Source organism: Varanus komodoensis, unplaced genomic scaffold, assembly GCF_004798865.1.
Source record: "Varanus komodoensis strain SLA01 unplaced genomic scaffold, ASM479886v1 scaffold36, whole genome shotgun sequence".
NCBI classification, from domain to species: Eukaryota; Metazoa; Chordata; class Lepidosauria; order Squamata; family Varanidae; genus Varanus; species Varanus komodoensis.
This window is the reverse complement of record NW_025335873.1, coordinates 8,050,372-8,066,928: the sequence shown is the minus strand read 5'-3', so window position 1 is coordinate 8,066,928 and position 16,557 is coordinate 8,050,372. Positions and strand designations below refer to the sequence as shown.

The window sequence follows — 16,557 nt, the reverse complement described above, 5'->3', positions numbered from 1 at the left end:
GGGAGGACAAGCAGGCCTTTGCTTGGCCCTCATAAGGGCCAGAAACATGCTGCTTGCTTTTGCCTTGCAAGAGGACAGCTGCGATTCTTGGGGCGGTCGACTCGCAAGTGGTCCTCCCAGTTCGGGGGCTTCCGCAGCACACTCGGACCCCTCCGCCCCCAAGCCGAGACAGAAGGCTGTCCCGCGAGGGCTGTCCCATCGGAAGAAAGACAACCAACAGCTCCGTTCAGTGATTTCCAGACTTATAAATGCGTGAAGAGTGACAGGGGGGTCATGTGTCCTCTCCCAGGAGAGGGGCGCTGGCCGGGGGCCTGGGGGCGCCCCTGCTCTGGCAGCTGTCCTGCTGGATGTGTTCCAGCAGCATTTGCACCGCCTGGTCGAAGACTTGCGGCAAGAGCTCCTGTTCGGCGCTGGTGAACATGCCCAGGACGTAGCGGTCCACGGCGGTGTCCCCGGCAGGGCGTCCGATCCCGACCCTGAGCCGGACCATGCTCTGGAGAGGGGCGAGAAGGAAGGGAAGAGGAGCTCAGACTTGCACCTGTCCTCTGCCCCACACCATGCGCCCCCGAGGCCTGGGGCTGCGTTGCACGTTGGGGGCCAGCAGCTCAGTGCCAAGGAATCGTAGAAGAGCAGAGTTGGAAGGGGCCATGAAGGCCATCTAGTCCAGCCCCTGCTGTTGCAGGACACCAGTTTACACCAGCCCACTCAGAGGGCTGTCCAGTTTCTCCTTGAATGTCTCCGGTGTGGGAGAGCCCCCTCCTCAGGCAGCCGGTCCCACTGCTGCATTGCTCTGACCGTGAGGAAGCTTCTCCTGATGTCCAGCCTGAATCTGGGTTGTCGCAACTTGAATTGATTCAGGGCACCGACTGGAACCCAGAGCCTAAACCATGGCTGTGCACCAGGAGTTAGAGGAAGAGACCCTGTTTGGTTATTATTTCATCTACTCTGGGGCGGGCTATTTGACTGCATAGCCTGGACCGTGGCCTGGAGGAGGCAGGGCGGCCTATTCCACTAGCTCTGCGGCTGGAGGGCGATGGCAGGCCGCCTCTACATGAGTCTGGAAAAGCTCAGATCCAGCCATCTGCAGCCGTGCTTTGAAGCCGGCCTGCTGGGCTCGCGGCCAGCCCATCTGCTTCCACTTACGTCGTCTCCTCCCCGCCCGGGCCGAAGCAAGAAACAAGGCCGAGGGCGCGAGGCCCTTGCTCAGCATAAGCCGAGCTCCAGGCGGGCGCGATCGCTCGCTCGGACACGGTGTTCCATGCTTGGGTGGCAGCCAGCGGTTCATGTCATGGCTGTAAACATTCGGAGACAATTCCCCTTGGCGGGGGGGTCGGGGCTCTCGCAGGGACTCACGTCAGAGTGTAGAGAGTTGATGCAGGAACGGACTCCATTGTGGCCTCTGAAAGGGAAGCGAGAAAGCAGCCAGGTCAGCCGGACCCACAAAGAAATATGAGGCCTCGCAGGAGCCAAGAAGTGCCTGCTCCAGCCTTCCCCAGCCCGGTGCCCTTGGGGACGTTGTGGAGCCGGGGCCCGGCACAGGAGGACCCCAGCACCCCTGTATCAGCAGGACCGCGGATGTCGCCCGCCACCCCTGCAGGATTCCCCGTCGCCTCAGTCTCGGGGAAGAAGGTGAATTTTCCCAGCAAGCCACATCTTCTTGCCCTCGCGATAGAAAGCTTTTTGGGGCGTGGTGGTCCTTAGTAAGCAGAGGACACATGGGCTTTCCAAAAGACCCCCTGCAGGGGGAAGCTCCACGGGGTTTGTGGCTCTGAGGGCTTCCACGGACGAGCCCCCGCAGGTCAAAATTCACCCCTGCATCTTTGACGGCTGCATGCCAGAAAATCTAACCGATGGGCGACATGAATAGCACGGTTCATGTTTCCTCTGCTTCGCAGTGCACCTTCCCCGTTCGGAAAGCAACGAGGCACCCCACCAACACCTCACGAAAACCAGCCCCTCTCTCCACCTTTGGATCAGTCCTCCAAAGGCACAGAACTCTGTGTGTTTAGACAGAATGCTCAGAGTTCTGGGAAATATTCCCGTCCCAACAGGCCCGATGCTGCACCTGAGGTGTGCTAAAGCACGCTGCAATCCCTACAAGATGGTGTACCTGGCACTCCCTCCAAGCTTCAGGGCGACCTTCCCCAGGGGCTTGTCCAGGTCGTCATGAACCAGGTAGATATTCTCAATGTCCAGACCATAGGCTTCCACTTGAAACAGAGAAGGTGGTCGAGGGTGTAAAAGTCTGGGGCCGTGCCCCACGGGAAAGGGGCAGGATGCCACGTGGAAGTGCCGGGCACGATGGGACGCAGTTTGGTTGCGATGAGGGCACACCCTGCCCCATAAGGAGGGTGCGAAGGAGGTCAGGATAAGGGCACCTTCCACCCACTCATCCATCCTTCTTTCCAAGCCCTCCTCAACTAGTGCCTTTGTCCACGAAGCAACCGCACCCTCCCGCCCATGTGCCCCAGCAACTGGCATCATTTAGGCACACTTGTGCCAGATCCAGGAGGAAACAGATGATTATGATGGGATGGAGCCAGGACTTCCTTCCATGGAAAGGTGCGGTTGCATGGCGCTCCGCAGCAAATGGGCAGCTCGCCCTCTGCTGGGCAGCACGGGAACTGCACCCCGTGCCCCGCAGGAGGCATTCCCACTGTTTAGGGGTGCGCAAACTGCAGAAGTGATGGGAAAGCGTGCAATGGATGGCGGTTGGAGGAGAGGGGGCAGTGCCAGCTCCGCGGCATGGGCCAGCACGCCTCCAGGGCAGGGAACGCCTGGTGGGCCGTTCGAGACGCTTCCCTGCCCGCTGCAGGTGCAAGGGGAAGCCCGGGCAGCGGGTCGCGAGGAGGAAGGGGGCCCCTCACCGGCGCCGAGCACGGACAGCCCGTTGATGTTCATCAGCCGGCGCGGCTTCATCAGCACCAGCTCCGTCTCGCCCAGCGTGGCAAGGGCCACGTCCGCGCAGCAGCGCCTGTCCTTCCTCCACTGGTCGGCCACGCTCAGCTTGCTGGCCAGGTGGTTCAGGATGGCCATCCCCACGCTGTGGCGCGTGCCGCGCAGGCCGTAGTTTCCCAGCCCCGCCACCTGCGAAGCGAGAACCGGCGGGGCGGTCGGGGGCAGGGAATGCCTTCGCCCGGCGCACCTGGGCAGGTGGCACAGCGGTGACCCGCTGCACACGGGCCGGGGCGGCTCGCCAGTGTTTCAGGCTCCGGTGCCCAGAAGCCCCTCTGGGGCGGCCAGTGAGGGGAGCTGGAGTGCAGAACACCCGCAGATCCGCTTTCTGCCCACCCGAGCAGCGGGACGTCCTGCCCTTGCCCGCCTCCCTCCAGACATTTTAGCCGAACCCCCCTCCCCATCGCGTAGGCTGGCTGAGGCTGATGGGTCTTGCAAGCCAAATCATCTGCTGGGTCGCAAGAATCCTTGCCCTAGGTAGCAAGAAACCCCCGACCCCAAGGGTCCCCGGCTGCTCTTTCCAAATCCATCCCTGCCACTGTCAGTCCTCCTTGCATTCACGCGCATCGCTAGCCCCGCATATGGAGGATTATACGCCTCTGAGAACCGGAAGTCGCGGTCGAACGAGCCGGCAGCGGGTGCCCTTCCTGCGGCTGCGTCCGCCCGGTGGTGACCCGGAAGCACTAGAGGAACCCTCCACGGGGCGCCTTCGCCTTACCAGCACCCGTTTCTTAGCGGCCCGCAGTTCTTCTTTGTGCTGACCCAGAACTCTCCTCAGGAGCCGCCCGAAGTGCTGCGAAGGCAGCATCTTCCTCCCGCGCGGCCCGGTCGCTTCGCGAGAGGCCTCCGATGTTCCGTTTCCGGCCGCAGCCTCGCGAGGAAGGGAAAGCCGCCAGGCGGTCAGTGTGACGTCGGCGCCCCCAGCGGCCTATCGCGCGTCCCGGCAAGAGCGATGCGGGACCGCCGGGAGGGCGAGGAGCTGGGCGCCATGTTTGTTGTGGGCGGAAGTGCGCGCCGGGCGAGTCTTTTTAAGGAGCGCCTTTTTTAAAAAGCGGCGAGGCAGGGAAGAGAAGTCCCTTGTCGAGTCGCCCTTTTCCCGCAGCCCGGCGCCGTCGGGAGGGCCCCGGGCTGCCAGGGGGCTTCTCGCCCGTGAGGTGCCGTGAAGCGGGCAGCGCCGACCACGTGACCGCCCCCGGGGCTCGCTGGCGCCTCTAGCGGCGAGCGGCGGCGCCTCCTCCGGGCTGCGCGGTTTCCCCGTGCGCATAGCGACCGCGGGACGTGATGGAGGAGGACGAGGCGGCGGCGGCGGCGGACGAGGGGCAGGACGGGCGGCGTGGGCAGGTGAGGCGGGAGGCGGCAGGGCCGAGCCCGGGGCAGGGCCGAGCCCGGGGCAGGGCCGTGCGGGTGACACCTGCTCTTCCCCGCCAGGTGGTGAAGCTGGCGAAGGTCTCGCTGGGCTTCTTCCCAACGGCCGTCGCCGAGGAGACGCTGGAGGAAGCGCGGCAGAAATCCCTGCGCTACGTTTTCGGGAGTGCGGGGACCCTGCGGCATCTCAAGGACCCCGAGAAGGTGGGGACGTTCGCAGGCATCCTGGAAGCCAGGGTCGCCCAGCAGTGAGTGTCCCAGCCCCCCCCCCCGCGCAGCTGCACCGACCGCCCCCCTTTCCTCCCGGCGAGGAGCTCGAGGCGGCTCCCGGGGCGCCGTTCACCTTAACAACAGCCCCGTGAGGTGGGACGGGCTGAGGGTGGGTGGATGACTGGCCCGAGGTCACCCGGCGCGCTTCTTGGCCAGGCCGGACTCCCCCCGCCCCGGCCCACCCACTCAGTGTCAGGACGGTTTGCCGTGATGTCTGAACTGACCGACCCTGGCCAGCAAACAGAAAGCATGCACAACCCATGCATGCTGGGACTTATGGGAACTGTAGTCCAAGTCATCCAACTGCCTACCCCGATAGGCTGGCAAAAATTCTAAAGTCACTGAACCTGCAGGCTTTTTCCCATGCTCCGTCAGATTTTTCTCTCCCCGAAGGGGAGGAGCAGCTTCTGAGCAGTGGTTTGTTTTGTCCCACAGCTGCCGGGAAGGCCACAAGTACTTTTCGCAGGGGGAGTGGGAGAAAGCCATCACCTGCTTTACCAAAGCCCTGAACTTGGACCCTGACAAGGTAAGCCAGGGGGAACAGAACTGAGTAGACCTGGAGAATGGTCTGCAGGGACATGAGGAAGCTCCGCAGGGCTGGGACTGGGCTGAGTGTGGAGGGGAGACCCCTGGAAAGCACATGAAGCCACCTTTTGTCCTGCAACGGGAGATCATCCATAGGGGCACGCGAAGCCACCCACCCATCTGCAAGCCAACACCCAGGTGCCACGGGTTAAGGGCATTTGACATGTAATTGCAGAGTGCTGTTGGCAGCGGGGCAGGATTCTGATTTCACGAAGTGGGTATCCCCCACGGGATATCGAGCCAGCGTGACATGACATTTTCTGCATGTGACTAAGGAGCTTCCTTAGGGCGGCATGTCCCTTAGTTTATTAAAAATAACTCATGAAGGGCCCCTGATCTGGAGCAGGCCTGCTCTACCCCTTCGTTCCACCCTGCATTGTTGCCTCGCTGGAAACGTCTCTCCACGCCGGATTTTTGGAAGCAAAGCGACCTCTGAGTGTGTAAGGATTGTGGCGGTGCATCAGATTTGATCTTCAGAGGCTGCCTGGCCCGGAGGCGCTTTGCAGAGTAGTAGCCAGGAGAGGCAGCTGGCTGGGCCGATGCCAAGGCCCACATGCCAGCAGTGGGGCCACCCATGCTTGGCTGCTTCTGCCTTCTCAGTTGTCCGCTCTGTGTGGGGGTGAGAGAGAAGCAGGGCAGCATCTCCCCCTTGCTTGGCACTCCGCTGGGCGAGTGATAGGGCATTCAATGACGGGACCGGCGGCCTGCGCTGCACCCGAGAGCCCCTCAAACCTGGGGTCACGTCTTTGCGCAGGGCAGGTATCCCTCTAGCTAGGAAAAGAGAGATGCTCCCCGATGCCTTCCTGCTTTTTCCTACCTTGTTTGGAGGGCGTGCAAAAGAGGAGGAGCCCTTCGGCCGAGGCACAGGCTTTTCCGAGGGCCTCCCTGGACTGTGTTCTGCAGGTGGAGCTGTACGAGCGGAAGGCGGAAGCTCTGCTCCAGCTCTGCGACTTCCAGTCGGCTGCGATGCACCTCCGGAAGGCCTACTTCATGTCTTCGAGGAAGGAGAGCATCGGGGCCCAGCTTGCCTTCATTTTTCACCTGCAGGTGAGCCGCTCAGCCAGTCACTCTTGGCCTCGCTGGATGCACATCTCCTTACCCACAAAACCAGTCTGACTGTAAGCCTGGGGGATTCTGGGGAGTGTAGTTCCCAGCTTGTCCGTGGATAGGGAAACCGCATTTGGGGCTTGTAATTAGTTAAGAAAAATGACATTCAGAAGGAAACAAAATCCCGGAGAATAGGCTAACGATGGCTACTGCTCCTGGTGTCAGGGGCTGTATGTCCACGTACACCCTGTGCTGGGGATGATGGATGGGAGAGTGCTTTGCTTTCCTGCTTCCTGAATGCAGGCCTTTGATCTGATGCCGTATGAATCTTCTCATATTCTCATGTGGCCTTTCAGCATTTGCTTGTGCTACAACCTGCTGCTGGTTTTAAGAGGCTTTTTGCTTATTGTAAACAGTTTTGTTTCCTGACTTGTCCTCCAAGGAGCAAGGGCAGGCAGGCACAGTTCACCCTGCCTCATTTTTATCCTCACAACAGCCCTGTAGGGGGGACTAGGCCCAGAGAAAGTGACTGGTCCAAAGTAACCCAGCAAACTTCATTGCTGGTTAGGGGTTTGGGCCTGTGCTTCTCTCGGTCCTAATCTGACCCTCTTAGGGCCGTCTTCGGTACACTTAGACCAAAAAATGGCCCCCAACTCCCAGTGCGACCCAGCTACACCTCACTGGGATAATTCGTTTTTCTGTTGTATTTTGCTCTACTGTAAGGTCCCTCGAGCAGCTGATAGGTGGAAAGATGGATTCTAAGTGAATAAGGGGGTCAATAAGAAGCAAGAAAAAGGGGGTATTGGGCCCATCGGGGGTTTATTTGCTTCTCCCTCCATGCTCTTTCCTGAAGTTCCATTCATCTCTTTGCCCCGTAGTTGAAACCACATGGCACGTACAGAAATCAAAACTTTAAAAGCACATTCTAAAAACACATGCATACTGATACATAAAAACTACCCACAGAGATGCAAATATTTACGTTGTCGTAAAGGAGGGCATATACATGTCTTAGATAGATAGATAGATAAATATTTGTAAAACAAGCTTTAACAGCAAGAAAGCATTGAGACTGTGAAGCGCCCAGAAGAAGAGCGAGTCCTAACCGGGTACCTGAAAGATGACAGCGCTGGTGCCAGGTGGGTCTCCCTGGGGAGTTTGTTCCAGAGTTGGGGGACCACCACTCAGAAGACTTTCTCCCTCGGAGCAGGGATCGGGAGGCGGGCCTGAGGCAATGTGCTTGAATTTGCAGGGCCAGTGTCTGTACGAGCAGCACCTCTTTCTGGATGCCCTGGGATCCTTCATGCGCGCCTCGGAATTGCAACCTCAGAATGCCCTCTATCGCATGAGAAGGTAACGCTTCCTAAATAAATAAATGTAGATGGAATGTCTTTTTTTTTTTTTTAAATAATCCAAGCCCACTGACACTTGCTGGTCCGGGTGTGTTGCTCTGCTTTCTCCTTTTCTAGCATCGCGTGTCTCGCCTCCATGAATAGATACAACGATTGTCTTCAGATGGTCAATGAGGAGGTGGCCCGTGAGGAGAAGAACGCCGATCTCTTTGTCCTGAGGGCTCGACTCTATGAATATTTTGGGAAGGTAAAGATCCGGCTAGTTCCTTTTGTATCCGCAAAAGACCAGACTTCGATCCCCCTCCACAGCTTTTGTGTTTGCGTGGAGGTCCTCATTGCCTTTGGGCAGGCTTGCATGGCCTGGCCTCCCATCCTGGCACTGAGCCAGGGCAGGTTGGTGTTCTGGTCAGGGTTGCTGTTGGTCGTTCGCCCACTTGCCCGGGGAACCGAGGGTGCACTGTGGCAGGACTGACCTGTCCTCTCTCTCTCCTCACTGCAATCGTCGTTAGTCGCAAAGCCGTGCCCGACCCATCGCAAGCCCATGGACAACCTTCCTCCAGGCCCTCCTGTCCTCCACCTTCCCCCGGAGTCCACCCAAGCTCACACCCACTGCTTCAGTGACTCCGTCCAGCCCCCTCATCCTCTGCCGTCCCTTCTTCTTTTGCCTTCAATCGTTCCCAGCATCAGGGTCTTCTCCAGGGAGTCCCTCCTTCTCATTAGGTGGCCAAAGTATTTGAACTTCATCTTCGGTATCTGGCCTTCTAAAGAGCAGTCGGGGTTGATCTCCTCTAACAAGGGACTCGCAGGAGTCTCCTCCAGCACCACAATTCCAAGGCCTCGAGCCTTCGGTGCTCAGCCTTCCTTACGGTCCAGCTTTCACAGCCATTGTTTTTAACTTCTGTATCCCCTCACACTTTGCCTTTTTTGCTTTCCTGAGCTTAGGAAGGCTCACATGGACAGCAACACCTGCTCTGCACCACCTTTGAGGAGCTGCCAGGGATTGTATTTTTGCACAGCTCAGTCAGGGGTCTGAAAATAAACAGTGTTGGTTTGGTGAAAACAAGCAACAGACGCAACGTGTTGGCATCCGTTGCATCCAAAGAGAGTTCTTGCTTCACTCTCTCTAAGTACTGGTTCTTGCATTGTCTTCCCACAAGACTAACCTCACCTATTTCAACCTCCAAAACGCCCTTGAGTTGGATCCGGCGCATGGAGAAGCTCAAGTCCTGCTGGCTCATTTGAGGACGGAGGGTCAGAAGTTCAGGGACCAAGCCGTGAACAAGGCCGTGAAGGGGAACTTGAAGGCAGCGTTCCTGAAAATCAGCCGTGCCATCTGCTGCAACCCCGTGGATGCAAGCTATTTCTTGTTCAGGTACACACGACGCCGGCACACACGCCGCCGCTGAAGACCGCCGTTTTCTCTGGCACGTGCTGCCTGTGCTCGCCTTGGATTTTGGGGTGGAGATGGCCTGGGGCATCGCTGGTAGTCATAAAAGGGATCGGCCTTTCCAGGCATCCCCTCTCCTAGGTCAGCCTCCTGGGCCAGGAAGCAGCCAAAGTTCAGTGGGAATTGACTGCCTGCTGGAATCAAGGGTGGTGCTCCCAGTGCGAAAAGAACCTGGTCCTGAAGAAGGGACAAGGGACTGAGGACGCTGGAGGCCCCCGTGCCTGTCGGGGGAGGCACTGTCCGACAGCCCTCTGCAGCCTGCGACTCCCTTCTTCCCCTGCCGGCAGGGACGGTGCTGGTTAGGGATGCTGGGAATTGTCGTTCGGGGCATTCGGCGAGGGCCAGATTGGGGAGGGCTGGCTTGGAACACAAGAAGGGCCCTGGCTGAGCAGACCCAGGCTTGGTTTGGGAGAGGTCTGCCAGCATTCCAGGGCCGGGATCAGCCATCTGTACTGAAAGGAACACGCCTGAGCAGAACGATGCCCATGTGCCACCTCCTTCCAAGGCAAGCCGGAGACTAATGGCTGGGAGGCCCCGGGGCAGGACAGTCGGGGCTCCTCATAGGATGCGGGGCAGGGGCAGGCTGAGCCCCCGTCCACGTCTGCCGTCCGTGAACGGGGAGCTTATTTTGGAGGACAGAAGGTTCGGCGTTGCCAAGCTGTGCGTCATCCCCGCCCTGCCACACAGACGACAGAGCCTGACCTGGGCGAAGGCCGCTGCCTGCGTGCCTCTGCAGTCAGAGCTAAGAGGCCCAGCCCAAAGCGGTTCAGAACCATGAGGACCAGTCTCTTTCCTCGCTTTTGCACGAAGGGCAGCGGCTCACCACAGAGAACATCTCAGCTCGTCCTCTCGTGTTCCTCGCCCTGTTCCCCTTGCTTGTCCCACCTTTGGCAGAGGGAACATGCTGAGGAGGCTGAAGGACTTCAGCACGGCCATCGACGACTACCTGAAAGCCGCGCACCTCTGCAGCGGGGGGGAGGAGGGCCACGCGGTGCGGGCCGAGGCCCAGAAGCAGCTCCTGCTCACGTACAATGACTTTGCGGTGCACTGTTACGGCAACGGCTGCTACGAAGAGGCCGTGCTGCTGCTCAACAAAGCCCTCAAGGCGGAGAAAGGCGAGAAGGGACTGTACAGCAACAGAGGAGGTAACGCGCGTCCGTGGCAGGACATCTCCCGTCTTGCGTGCGTGTGGGGAAGGAAACGGACACGCGGCGTGGCACGTGGCGTGTGGCGTTCCGCCTTCCAGAGCGTAGCGGCTCGAATTCTGAGGAAGCAAGTGGGCGATCCTTATGTGCCGGCAAGGCGGATCACGGTGAGGGCGAAGTGGGAACAGGCGGGATTGAAAGGTCCCCGTCCGTATATAAAGGCAGTCCTTCGGGTAATTTGGCCCCAAGCCATTTAAGGCTGTGAGGGAGTAACATCACGGCAGTGTTCGAAGGAGCAGAGCTAATTCAGCTAATCAAATAATTCGGATTATAGTTCATAGTTAATCAGACAGTACAGAGTATTTGATTCAGAGGCGCTCTGATCCCAGAGCTGGGAGCTGGCACTCTGGACCACTCTACTCTGCAGCAGAGAAGTGCCCGAGGTCAAGAAAAGGGCCTCGGGGACGGGAAGGCGGGGCAGATGGGGAAGGCAGGAGATGGCAGAGGCCCAGGTGGGGGGGTTTCCTCCCACAGCTGCTCCAGCCTCCTTTCCTCCCCCACCCTGCCCCCGAGACCCTTCAGTTAAATGCGAGGCAGAGTGTGTCTGGGGGGAAAACGGGGAGGGGAGGGGAGGAGAGGGGAAGGAGAGAGCACCTCGGCCCCCAAGCCGGATGGCATCCCTCTGGGTACCACAGCCAGCGGCCAAGTCAAACCAGGCCCTTGCACGTGGGCTGGTGAGACGCCTGGCTAACACCCCGTCCCCCCGTGTGATGAGGACGTCCCGAGAGCTGGTGCATTTGCAGGTGGTGGTTCGGTATTTCGTGAAGCGGGCCTCAGACAGTTCGATTTGCGAGCTGGGCAGGGCAGAGGGCGCCGTGCGTGTCCGTTGCGGGATGCGAACAAGCCCAGGGTGCCCACGGCCTGAGCGATCCCCGCTGCTTTCCGTCAGACTGCTTCCTTAAACTGGGCGAGCTGAACTTCGCGATGGCGGATTACCAGCAGGCCTTGGAGCTGAGGCCCCGCGACCCCCAGCTGCAGAAGCGAGTCGCGCGGCTGTACAACGAGATGGGGCTGCAGGAATTCCGGGAGAGGTATGCCGGGGCTCCCCCCTCCGGGGGTTCAAGGCTTCCTGGGGGCAGGAAGAAATGAGACTGCCCTTTGTAGTCAGCTGCAAGGGGTCTTCAGAAAGTTTCCGCACGTTTATGTTTTATAAATATATTTTACATATTTTTTGCCGACGGCATTAAAAAGTCAGTACGACACTGGGAAAAATGCATCGCGAAGGAAGGTGACCGTGCAGAATTTGGTTTTGAAATTCTTAAGAAACAGTTTTTAAAAGTGTGGGATCTTTTTGAAGACCCCTCGTATCGCCATTCAGCCGTGGCCGACAGATTCTGAGGGAAGCGTTCTTAGCTCACACACACAACCCGAATCAAGACGATCCAGTCTTCACACTGCGCTTTCTCTCCACGTCGAAAGCCCTTTCTCTAACGCTGACGCCCTCCTTGCAGTTCATTATTTATTTTTGTTCTGCCCTGCCACTTCCAAGCCTCCTCTTCCCTTGCAGGAGATACCCACAGGCCGAGTCGTATTTCTCCCAAGCAGTGGAGAACAACCCCCGTGAGATTCAGTACTACCTGCACCGAGCCAAGAGCCGCATGTTCATGCAGGAGGAGCTGGGGGCCAAGGAAGACTTGATCACCGCCCTGCTGCTCGACCCCACAAGGCTGGATGTATGGGTCTGATGCTGCCCCCTTTGCACATTAATGCTCATTTTCCCACGCCCGTGCTCTAGGCTCTTGTAGCGGTAACGATTCGGTGCCGGCAGTGCATGCCCCAGGGAAGTCTGGGGAGAGAGAGAGAGAGAGAGAAAAAATGAACGCACATCAGTTTGCATCATGGATTATAGTTCGACACTTCAGAATAGGAACAGGATGTGTGTTGGAGTGGGTTTTGAAGGTTCTGCCTTAGGATCCTGACCTGTTTGGGTGGGATAACCCAGGATCCTCCATCTGAGAAAGCTCCCCCTTTCCTGGGTTGCTTAGCAGCTAGCACAAAGGGAAGAGCAAAAGCGGCGAGACAGGGCTGTGCGTGAATGGTCCGCATTCTGATTCGATAAGCCTGACTTGGTGGCTTAAAATCCCATGGAAAGTGATTTATTTATTCTATTTATTAAAAGCTTTTATAGATCATCCCATTACTAATGTCTCGGGACGGTTTACAGCAGCATCTCTCGGCCTCACTTGGGAGCTAGTAGCGGGACGGTCTATAAAAGCTTTTAATCACAAAGAAATAAATGATCCTTCTGAGGTTGGCACGAGAATGACTGAAGCCATGTATGTGAAATGCTTTAAGCACGAAAAGCATGGGGTAAACCCTTCCCTGACCTGGAACCTTCCGGGTATCTTGGGCTACTGAGAATCGCCCAGGCCAACCCTGTCACTGATCCGTAAGGATGCTTCGCGTCTCAGTGGTGCTGACCTCTTGCCCTCCCCACCCCACAGAATGGCCCCAGAAGCCATTGTACAATCCTGGAGATGCAGCTTTCATGGTTCTGCGAATGTAGGAGACAGATTTAAAGGTGGATTCACAGTGACCGTGTTTCCCAGCCTAAATGCAGTCCAGTTGTCCTGGGATTACTGTATGAATTCTAGCTAAGTCTTAAGCCCCTGTTGAACGTTCTTCTCTGGATAAAAATGGTAATCGATATGTTGACCCTCTCGTGTTTCCTGTGAACCACATTCTTCATGTGACATGCCTTGATAGCTGAAAAGGTGGTCCTATTTTCTATAAAGTCGTGGATTGTATCGAAAACATGCGAGTTAAGACTCGGTGAAAATTATACCAGATGTCATAATGCCCAACGATTCCTTGCCTTTAGTTTTCTTTGTCTGTTGCAGGTCCACAGTCTGGCTGAAAAACTTTTTCCAGGAGAGCCTGTTCAGACTCTCCTCAACAGTAAAGTCGGAGAACTGGCCAAAGCGCTTCTGGGACGGAGGCTGGCATCCTGTCCGGCGTGTGAGGCGTTGGCGCAGCGGTTCAGGTACTGCTTCCTGGTTATCCGTCTTGGGACAGTGGAGGATTTCCTTCTAGTCGAAAGAGCCGATCCGTGGAAGATCTTTTGTTAGGACCATTCCATCTGGAAGACACCAGCCGAAGGAAGCTTATGTGTTTTTTAAAAGCTGTCCTTTTGGTGAATTTCCCTCTTGGTAAATCAAAGCCACACACCTCAGAGCAACAGGGCTACTGGCTGTGGGGCTTGAGGAGCAATATTTAGGAAAAGAATTGGCATGTGCCAAAGACAGCCCGTTCCTAGCTGTGTTAAGGTCGTGGGCTGTGAGCATTTTAGTTGCGGTGGTCTGTCTCAACACGGATAGTCTTGAAATCTAGGCTGCTTGCTTCATGGTTTTATTTATTTAAATATACGCCCTGCCTTTTTCTCCAAAAAAAAAAAAAAATGCTCCTTATTCCAAAAGGAAAAACGGAGTTTTTCCCTGGATGGATGGCAAAATGAAGTGAATAAGCTGCCAGACAGGAAGGTCTGGGTTTGAATTTGCTGAACCCATTAGATGGCATTCAAGAAGCTGCCATCTGCCAGCTTCTGCCATGCGTGGCAAAGGAATAGTCCGCGTTGTAATGGCGAAGAGCTTTGAAGAACCGGAGGAGGACTGAACCGGTGCCGTCGCTGTCTCCAGAAGGGCTTTAGACAAGGGGAAGTAGGAGAGGAAGCGGAATACCAGGATAGGTCTGTGGAGAATTCCATGGGGTCAGACTGTCGGAAGCGGCATGGCTTGTGTTGCTCTGCCGTCTTTAAACCTCCGAGCACGGCTTACTTCCGGCTTTGTGTTGGGATAGTTCCGTGGAGTGTGGTACTTTGCACCTCTTGCTTTGCCCCGCTTGCATCTGGTGCTCTGCCTTTTCCACCCTCCCACCCAGGAGTCAGACCCTGGTGTCCCAAGAAACCGAGCCAGCCAGCAACACGTTCATTGAAAACGACGACTGGGAGAAGCCTGCTGAGAAGGCAGAGGTAAAGCCGCAGGCTTCTGAAGAGAAGCAGCTGCAGGAGAGGCTAGCCGCCTGTCGGAAGAAGTCTCATGCAGTAAGTCCTTCCCTTGAGAAAAGCACCTTGCAAACTGGGATGTTCCGGGGTCAGGATGAGGCCCCCTTTGGAGGCCGTCGTCACTGGTTCACGCACTTCACTTGGTTCATGGCTGCGAGTGCGGACTTTACTCGCTTGGCAGTCTGGATTCGGGCAAAACGGAAGGACTTGCCGAGTGCCCTACAGAGCTGCTGCGGGATCACGCGGCCCGGAAGTCCCGGCCGGGTCCAGGATTTTGTGCTCACACCCGGGCTGGAAGAAGCAGGATATGCCAACTTCGGATTCCTAGCTGCTGGCCTTCCTGAATGTTCTGCGTACCAGGCAGTGATGCTACTGACCAATCCTGGGGGCCCCGACTCTGCCAGCCTCTGGGGTTTTCCAACCATGCTGGCTGTGGATAATGGGAGTTGCGACTCAGTCTGTTGGGAGGACAACAGCTTGTGGAAACAGTCTTTAAACAATCCAGGTGAGGTAACTGACCCAAGGTGGGATCCAGGATCTGCCTTTTGCAAGGCATGCTGTTTGTAGATCTCTGGCTGTCTTTGAGCATCTCTTGACTCTCCATGTAGCATTTTCAGGGGAGTGGAGGGCTTGCGTCGGGAGACGGGAAGAGTATTTTTCTAAGTGCAGCTGATGCAGCCCATACCCTCTGTCCTCCTAAGCTGGCATTTCATAAGATGCTCTTGTGTATCTGGCAGACGGACAGTGAACTAAAAGACGCACGAGAGAAGGGAATGTCTCTGGCTTCTCGTATGGTCCATCTGGCCTCAAACCCACACCTGCCTGAAAAGGAGCCCTTGGAAGAACCTCACCAGTGGAGGAATTTCAGTCAAGGCATCGCTCACTTTTAGTCACCGAGCAACCCTGTGTTTGGATGCAAAGGCTGCATTAAAGAAAAAGGGAAAAAAACGACATTTTGGGCCTCTGTAACTGAGGACGTCCATCCCTCCAGGCTGGTACACTTGTTGTCGAAGGCATCCTGTCCCAAAGGTTTATAAAACTGCCACTTATTTCAAACTGTATGTTGCAAACTGCCAATTTAGTAGAACATTGCTTCCTTTTTGGTTTGCTTGGTAGACATTCGGGAAGCCTGCCTTTTTTTTTTTTTTTTTGGTGCTTTCTGTGCAGAGATGGATGTGCACTGAACTGGCTGGAAGACCAAGTACATTCTACAGCTGGCAGTTCTGGCAAGCACCGCATCTTTCTCAGCCCCCCTCAGAAGTCCCCCTTTAGTACCACAAGGAAGATCTTTCCCAGGAAGAACCCCGTGTAACTGCCAAGGTCCACGTGGCCTGTCGTGAAGAAATCGGCAGCAAATTAACACAGATTACCTAGCCTTCCAGATACGTTGGGCTGCAACGGTCCAGCATGTTCGGAGGACGCCAGGTCAGAGAAGGCCAAAATGGTGTGTGTTCCTGTCATGAAATTGTGCTATTTGGGCAAACTAGGAAAGCAGCTGCCTCCTTTTGTGGTCCTTTTGTGTGTCCGCTTCTACTGTATTGTGCAGTCTGCACGAACCCCTACGAACTGATTCTTCTCTTGGCATGTGAGGTCCTGTTTGCCCAACTGGGATGAATTCTAACTGCCTTCACCCCCTGCAGCTGCTATGCTGTACTGACGCTGCAGTTAAGCGTTAACCAAGGTCCTTTTGAGGAGCTGCAGCCCTAAACTGGGCAGTATTGAAGGCCTTGCTTCCCTCAAGATGCAGACGCTCACCTGTGGCTTTACCTCTGGACGATTAACACATTTTCAAAAGACTCTTACAAGGAGCCTAAATGAGACACTCGGATCACCTGGGGCTGCCCATTCTGACTCGGTTCTAAACTTGCCCCCTGCTGCAGTTTCCACAGGCCCCCGAGTCTCCGTGAGACACACGTTTTCACGTTTTTATTTAAAATAAAACAAGCTTTTGAGGACTTGAGAGTATGCTCTCATTCTTAGGAGATTTTTAACTGGATTGATCACTAAGACTTTAGAAACAGGGAAGAAAGGCACACGGCAAGCTGCTGATCATGTTTTTCCCTGGTGACTGTGCCTCTCTAGTGGAAATACAACTAGGTACGCGATTCTGTCCCTTTCCCTCAATAATTCAGTACCCCAAGTGAAAGCTGAGGCCTTTGCCCTCACAGAGGAAGGTCCAGAAATTTAGGGAGTAACCTTCCAAACTCAGAAGATTATGGGTGTCCAATTGTTTGTGGAAGTTCTCTTGTGGGACAAAGGAGAAATGTGTATTCCACTCCCAACCCAAACCCTAATCAAACTGGCGTCAGTGGACTCTGAACATAATCAGGT

General features: G+C 56.3%; 2 protein-coding genes across 5 annotated transcripts; one reads left to right on the top strand and one right to left on the bottom strand.

Annotated features, from left to right (window-relative positions):
* Positions 1 to 236: 236 nt before the first annotated feature.
* PTRH1 (peptidyl-tRNA hydrolase 1 homolog) lies at positions 237 to 3,915 on the bottom strand. Its single transcript, XM_044439989.1, has 5 exons — positions 3,674 to 3,915; positions 2,868 to 3,087; positions 2,111 to 2,210; positions 1,354 to 1,399; positions 237 to 493 (listed from the first exon to the last, which is right to left on the bottom strand). The coding sequence occupies exons 1-5, from the start codon at positions 3,761 to 3,763 to the stop codon at positions 272 to 274; spliced, it is 678 nt and encodes a 225-aa protein (XP_044295924.1). The 5' UTR covers positions 3,764 to 3,915; the 3' UTR covers positions 237 to 271.
* A 1,126-nt stretch (positions 3,916 to 5,041) lies between these two features.
* On the top strand, positions 5,042 to 16,186 carry TTC16 (tetratricopeptide repeat domain 16). 4 transcript variants are annotated; one of them, XM_044439977.1, is made up of 10 exons: positions 5,042 to 6,222; positions 7,475 to 7,575; positions 7,692 to 7,821; positions 8,732 to 8,946; positions 9,916 to 10,166; positions 11,116 to 11,257; positions 11,734 to 11,899; positions 13,067 to 13,209; positions 14,103 to 14,265; positions 14,964 to 16,186. In XM_044439977.1, the coding sequence occupies exons 1-10, from the start codon at positions 5,971 to 5,973 to the stop codon at positions 15,114 to 15,116; spliced, it is 1,716 nt and encodes a 571-aa protein (XP_044295912.1). In that variant the 5' UTR covers positions 5,042 to 5,970; the 3' UTR covers positions 15,117 to 16,186. The 4 variants fall into 4 exon arrangements, with proteins under 4 accessions (XP_044295912.1, XP_044295910.1, XP_044295909.1 ...); XM_044439975.1 differs by having other exon boundaries at positions 14,103 to 14,731; positions 14,964 to 15,102; XM_044439976.1 differs by adding an exon at positions 6,223 to 6,293 and having other exon boundaries at positions 5,087 to 5,116; positions 14,103 to 15,084.
* Positions 16,187 to 16,557: the final 371 nt, after the last annotated feature.

Bases quoted from the DNA above. Each gene is read 5' to 3' on its own strand.
- PTRH1 (XM_044439989.1), bottom strand. From the start codon at position 3,763: ATGCTGCCTTCGCAGCACTTCGGGCGGCTCCTGAGGAGAGTTCTGGGT. The intron at 3,088-3,673 runs GTAAGGCGAAGG...CTCGCTTCGCAG, and splicing joins CCGCTAAGAAACGGGTGCTG to GTGGCGGGGCTGGGAAACTA. The intron at 494-1,353 runs GTGAGTCCCTGC...GCCCCTCTCCAG, and splicing joins TCAACTCTCTACACTCTGAC to AGCATGGTCCGGCTCAGGGT.
- TTC16 (XM_044439974.1), top strand. From the start codon at position 5,971: ATGCCTTCCTGCTTTTTCCTACCTTGTTTGGAGGGCGTGCAAAAGAGG. The intron at 11,258-11,733 runs GTATGCCGGGGC...CTTCCCTTGCAG, and splicing joins CTGCAGGAATTCCGGGAGAG to GAGATACCCACAGGCCGAGT. The intron at 13,210-14,102 runs GTACTGCTTCCT...CCTCCCACCCAG, and splicing joins GCGTTGGCGCAGCGGTTCAG to GAGTCAGACCCTGGTGTCCC.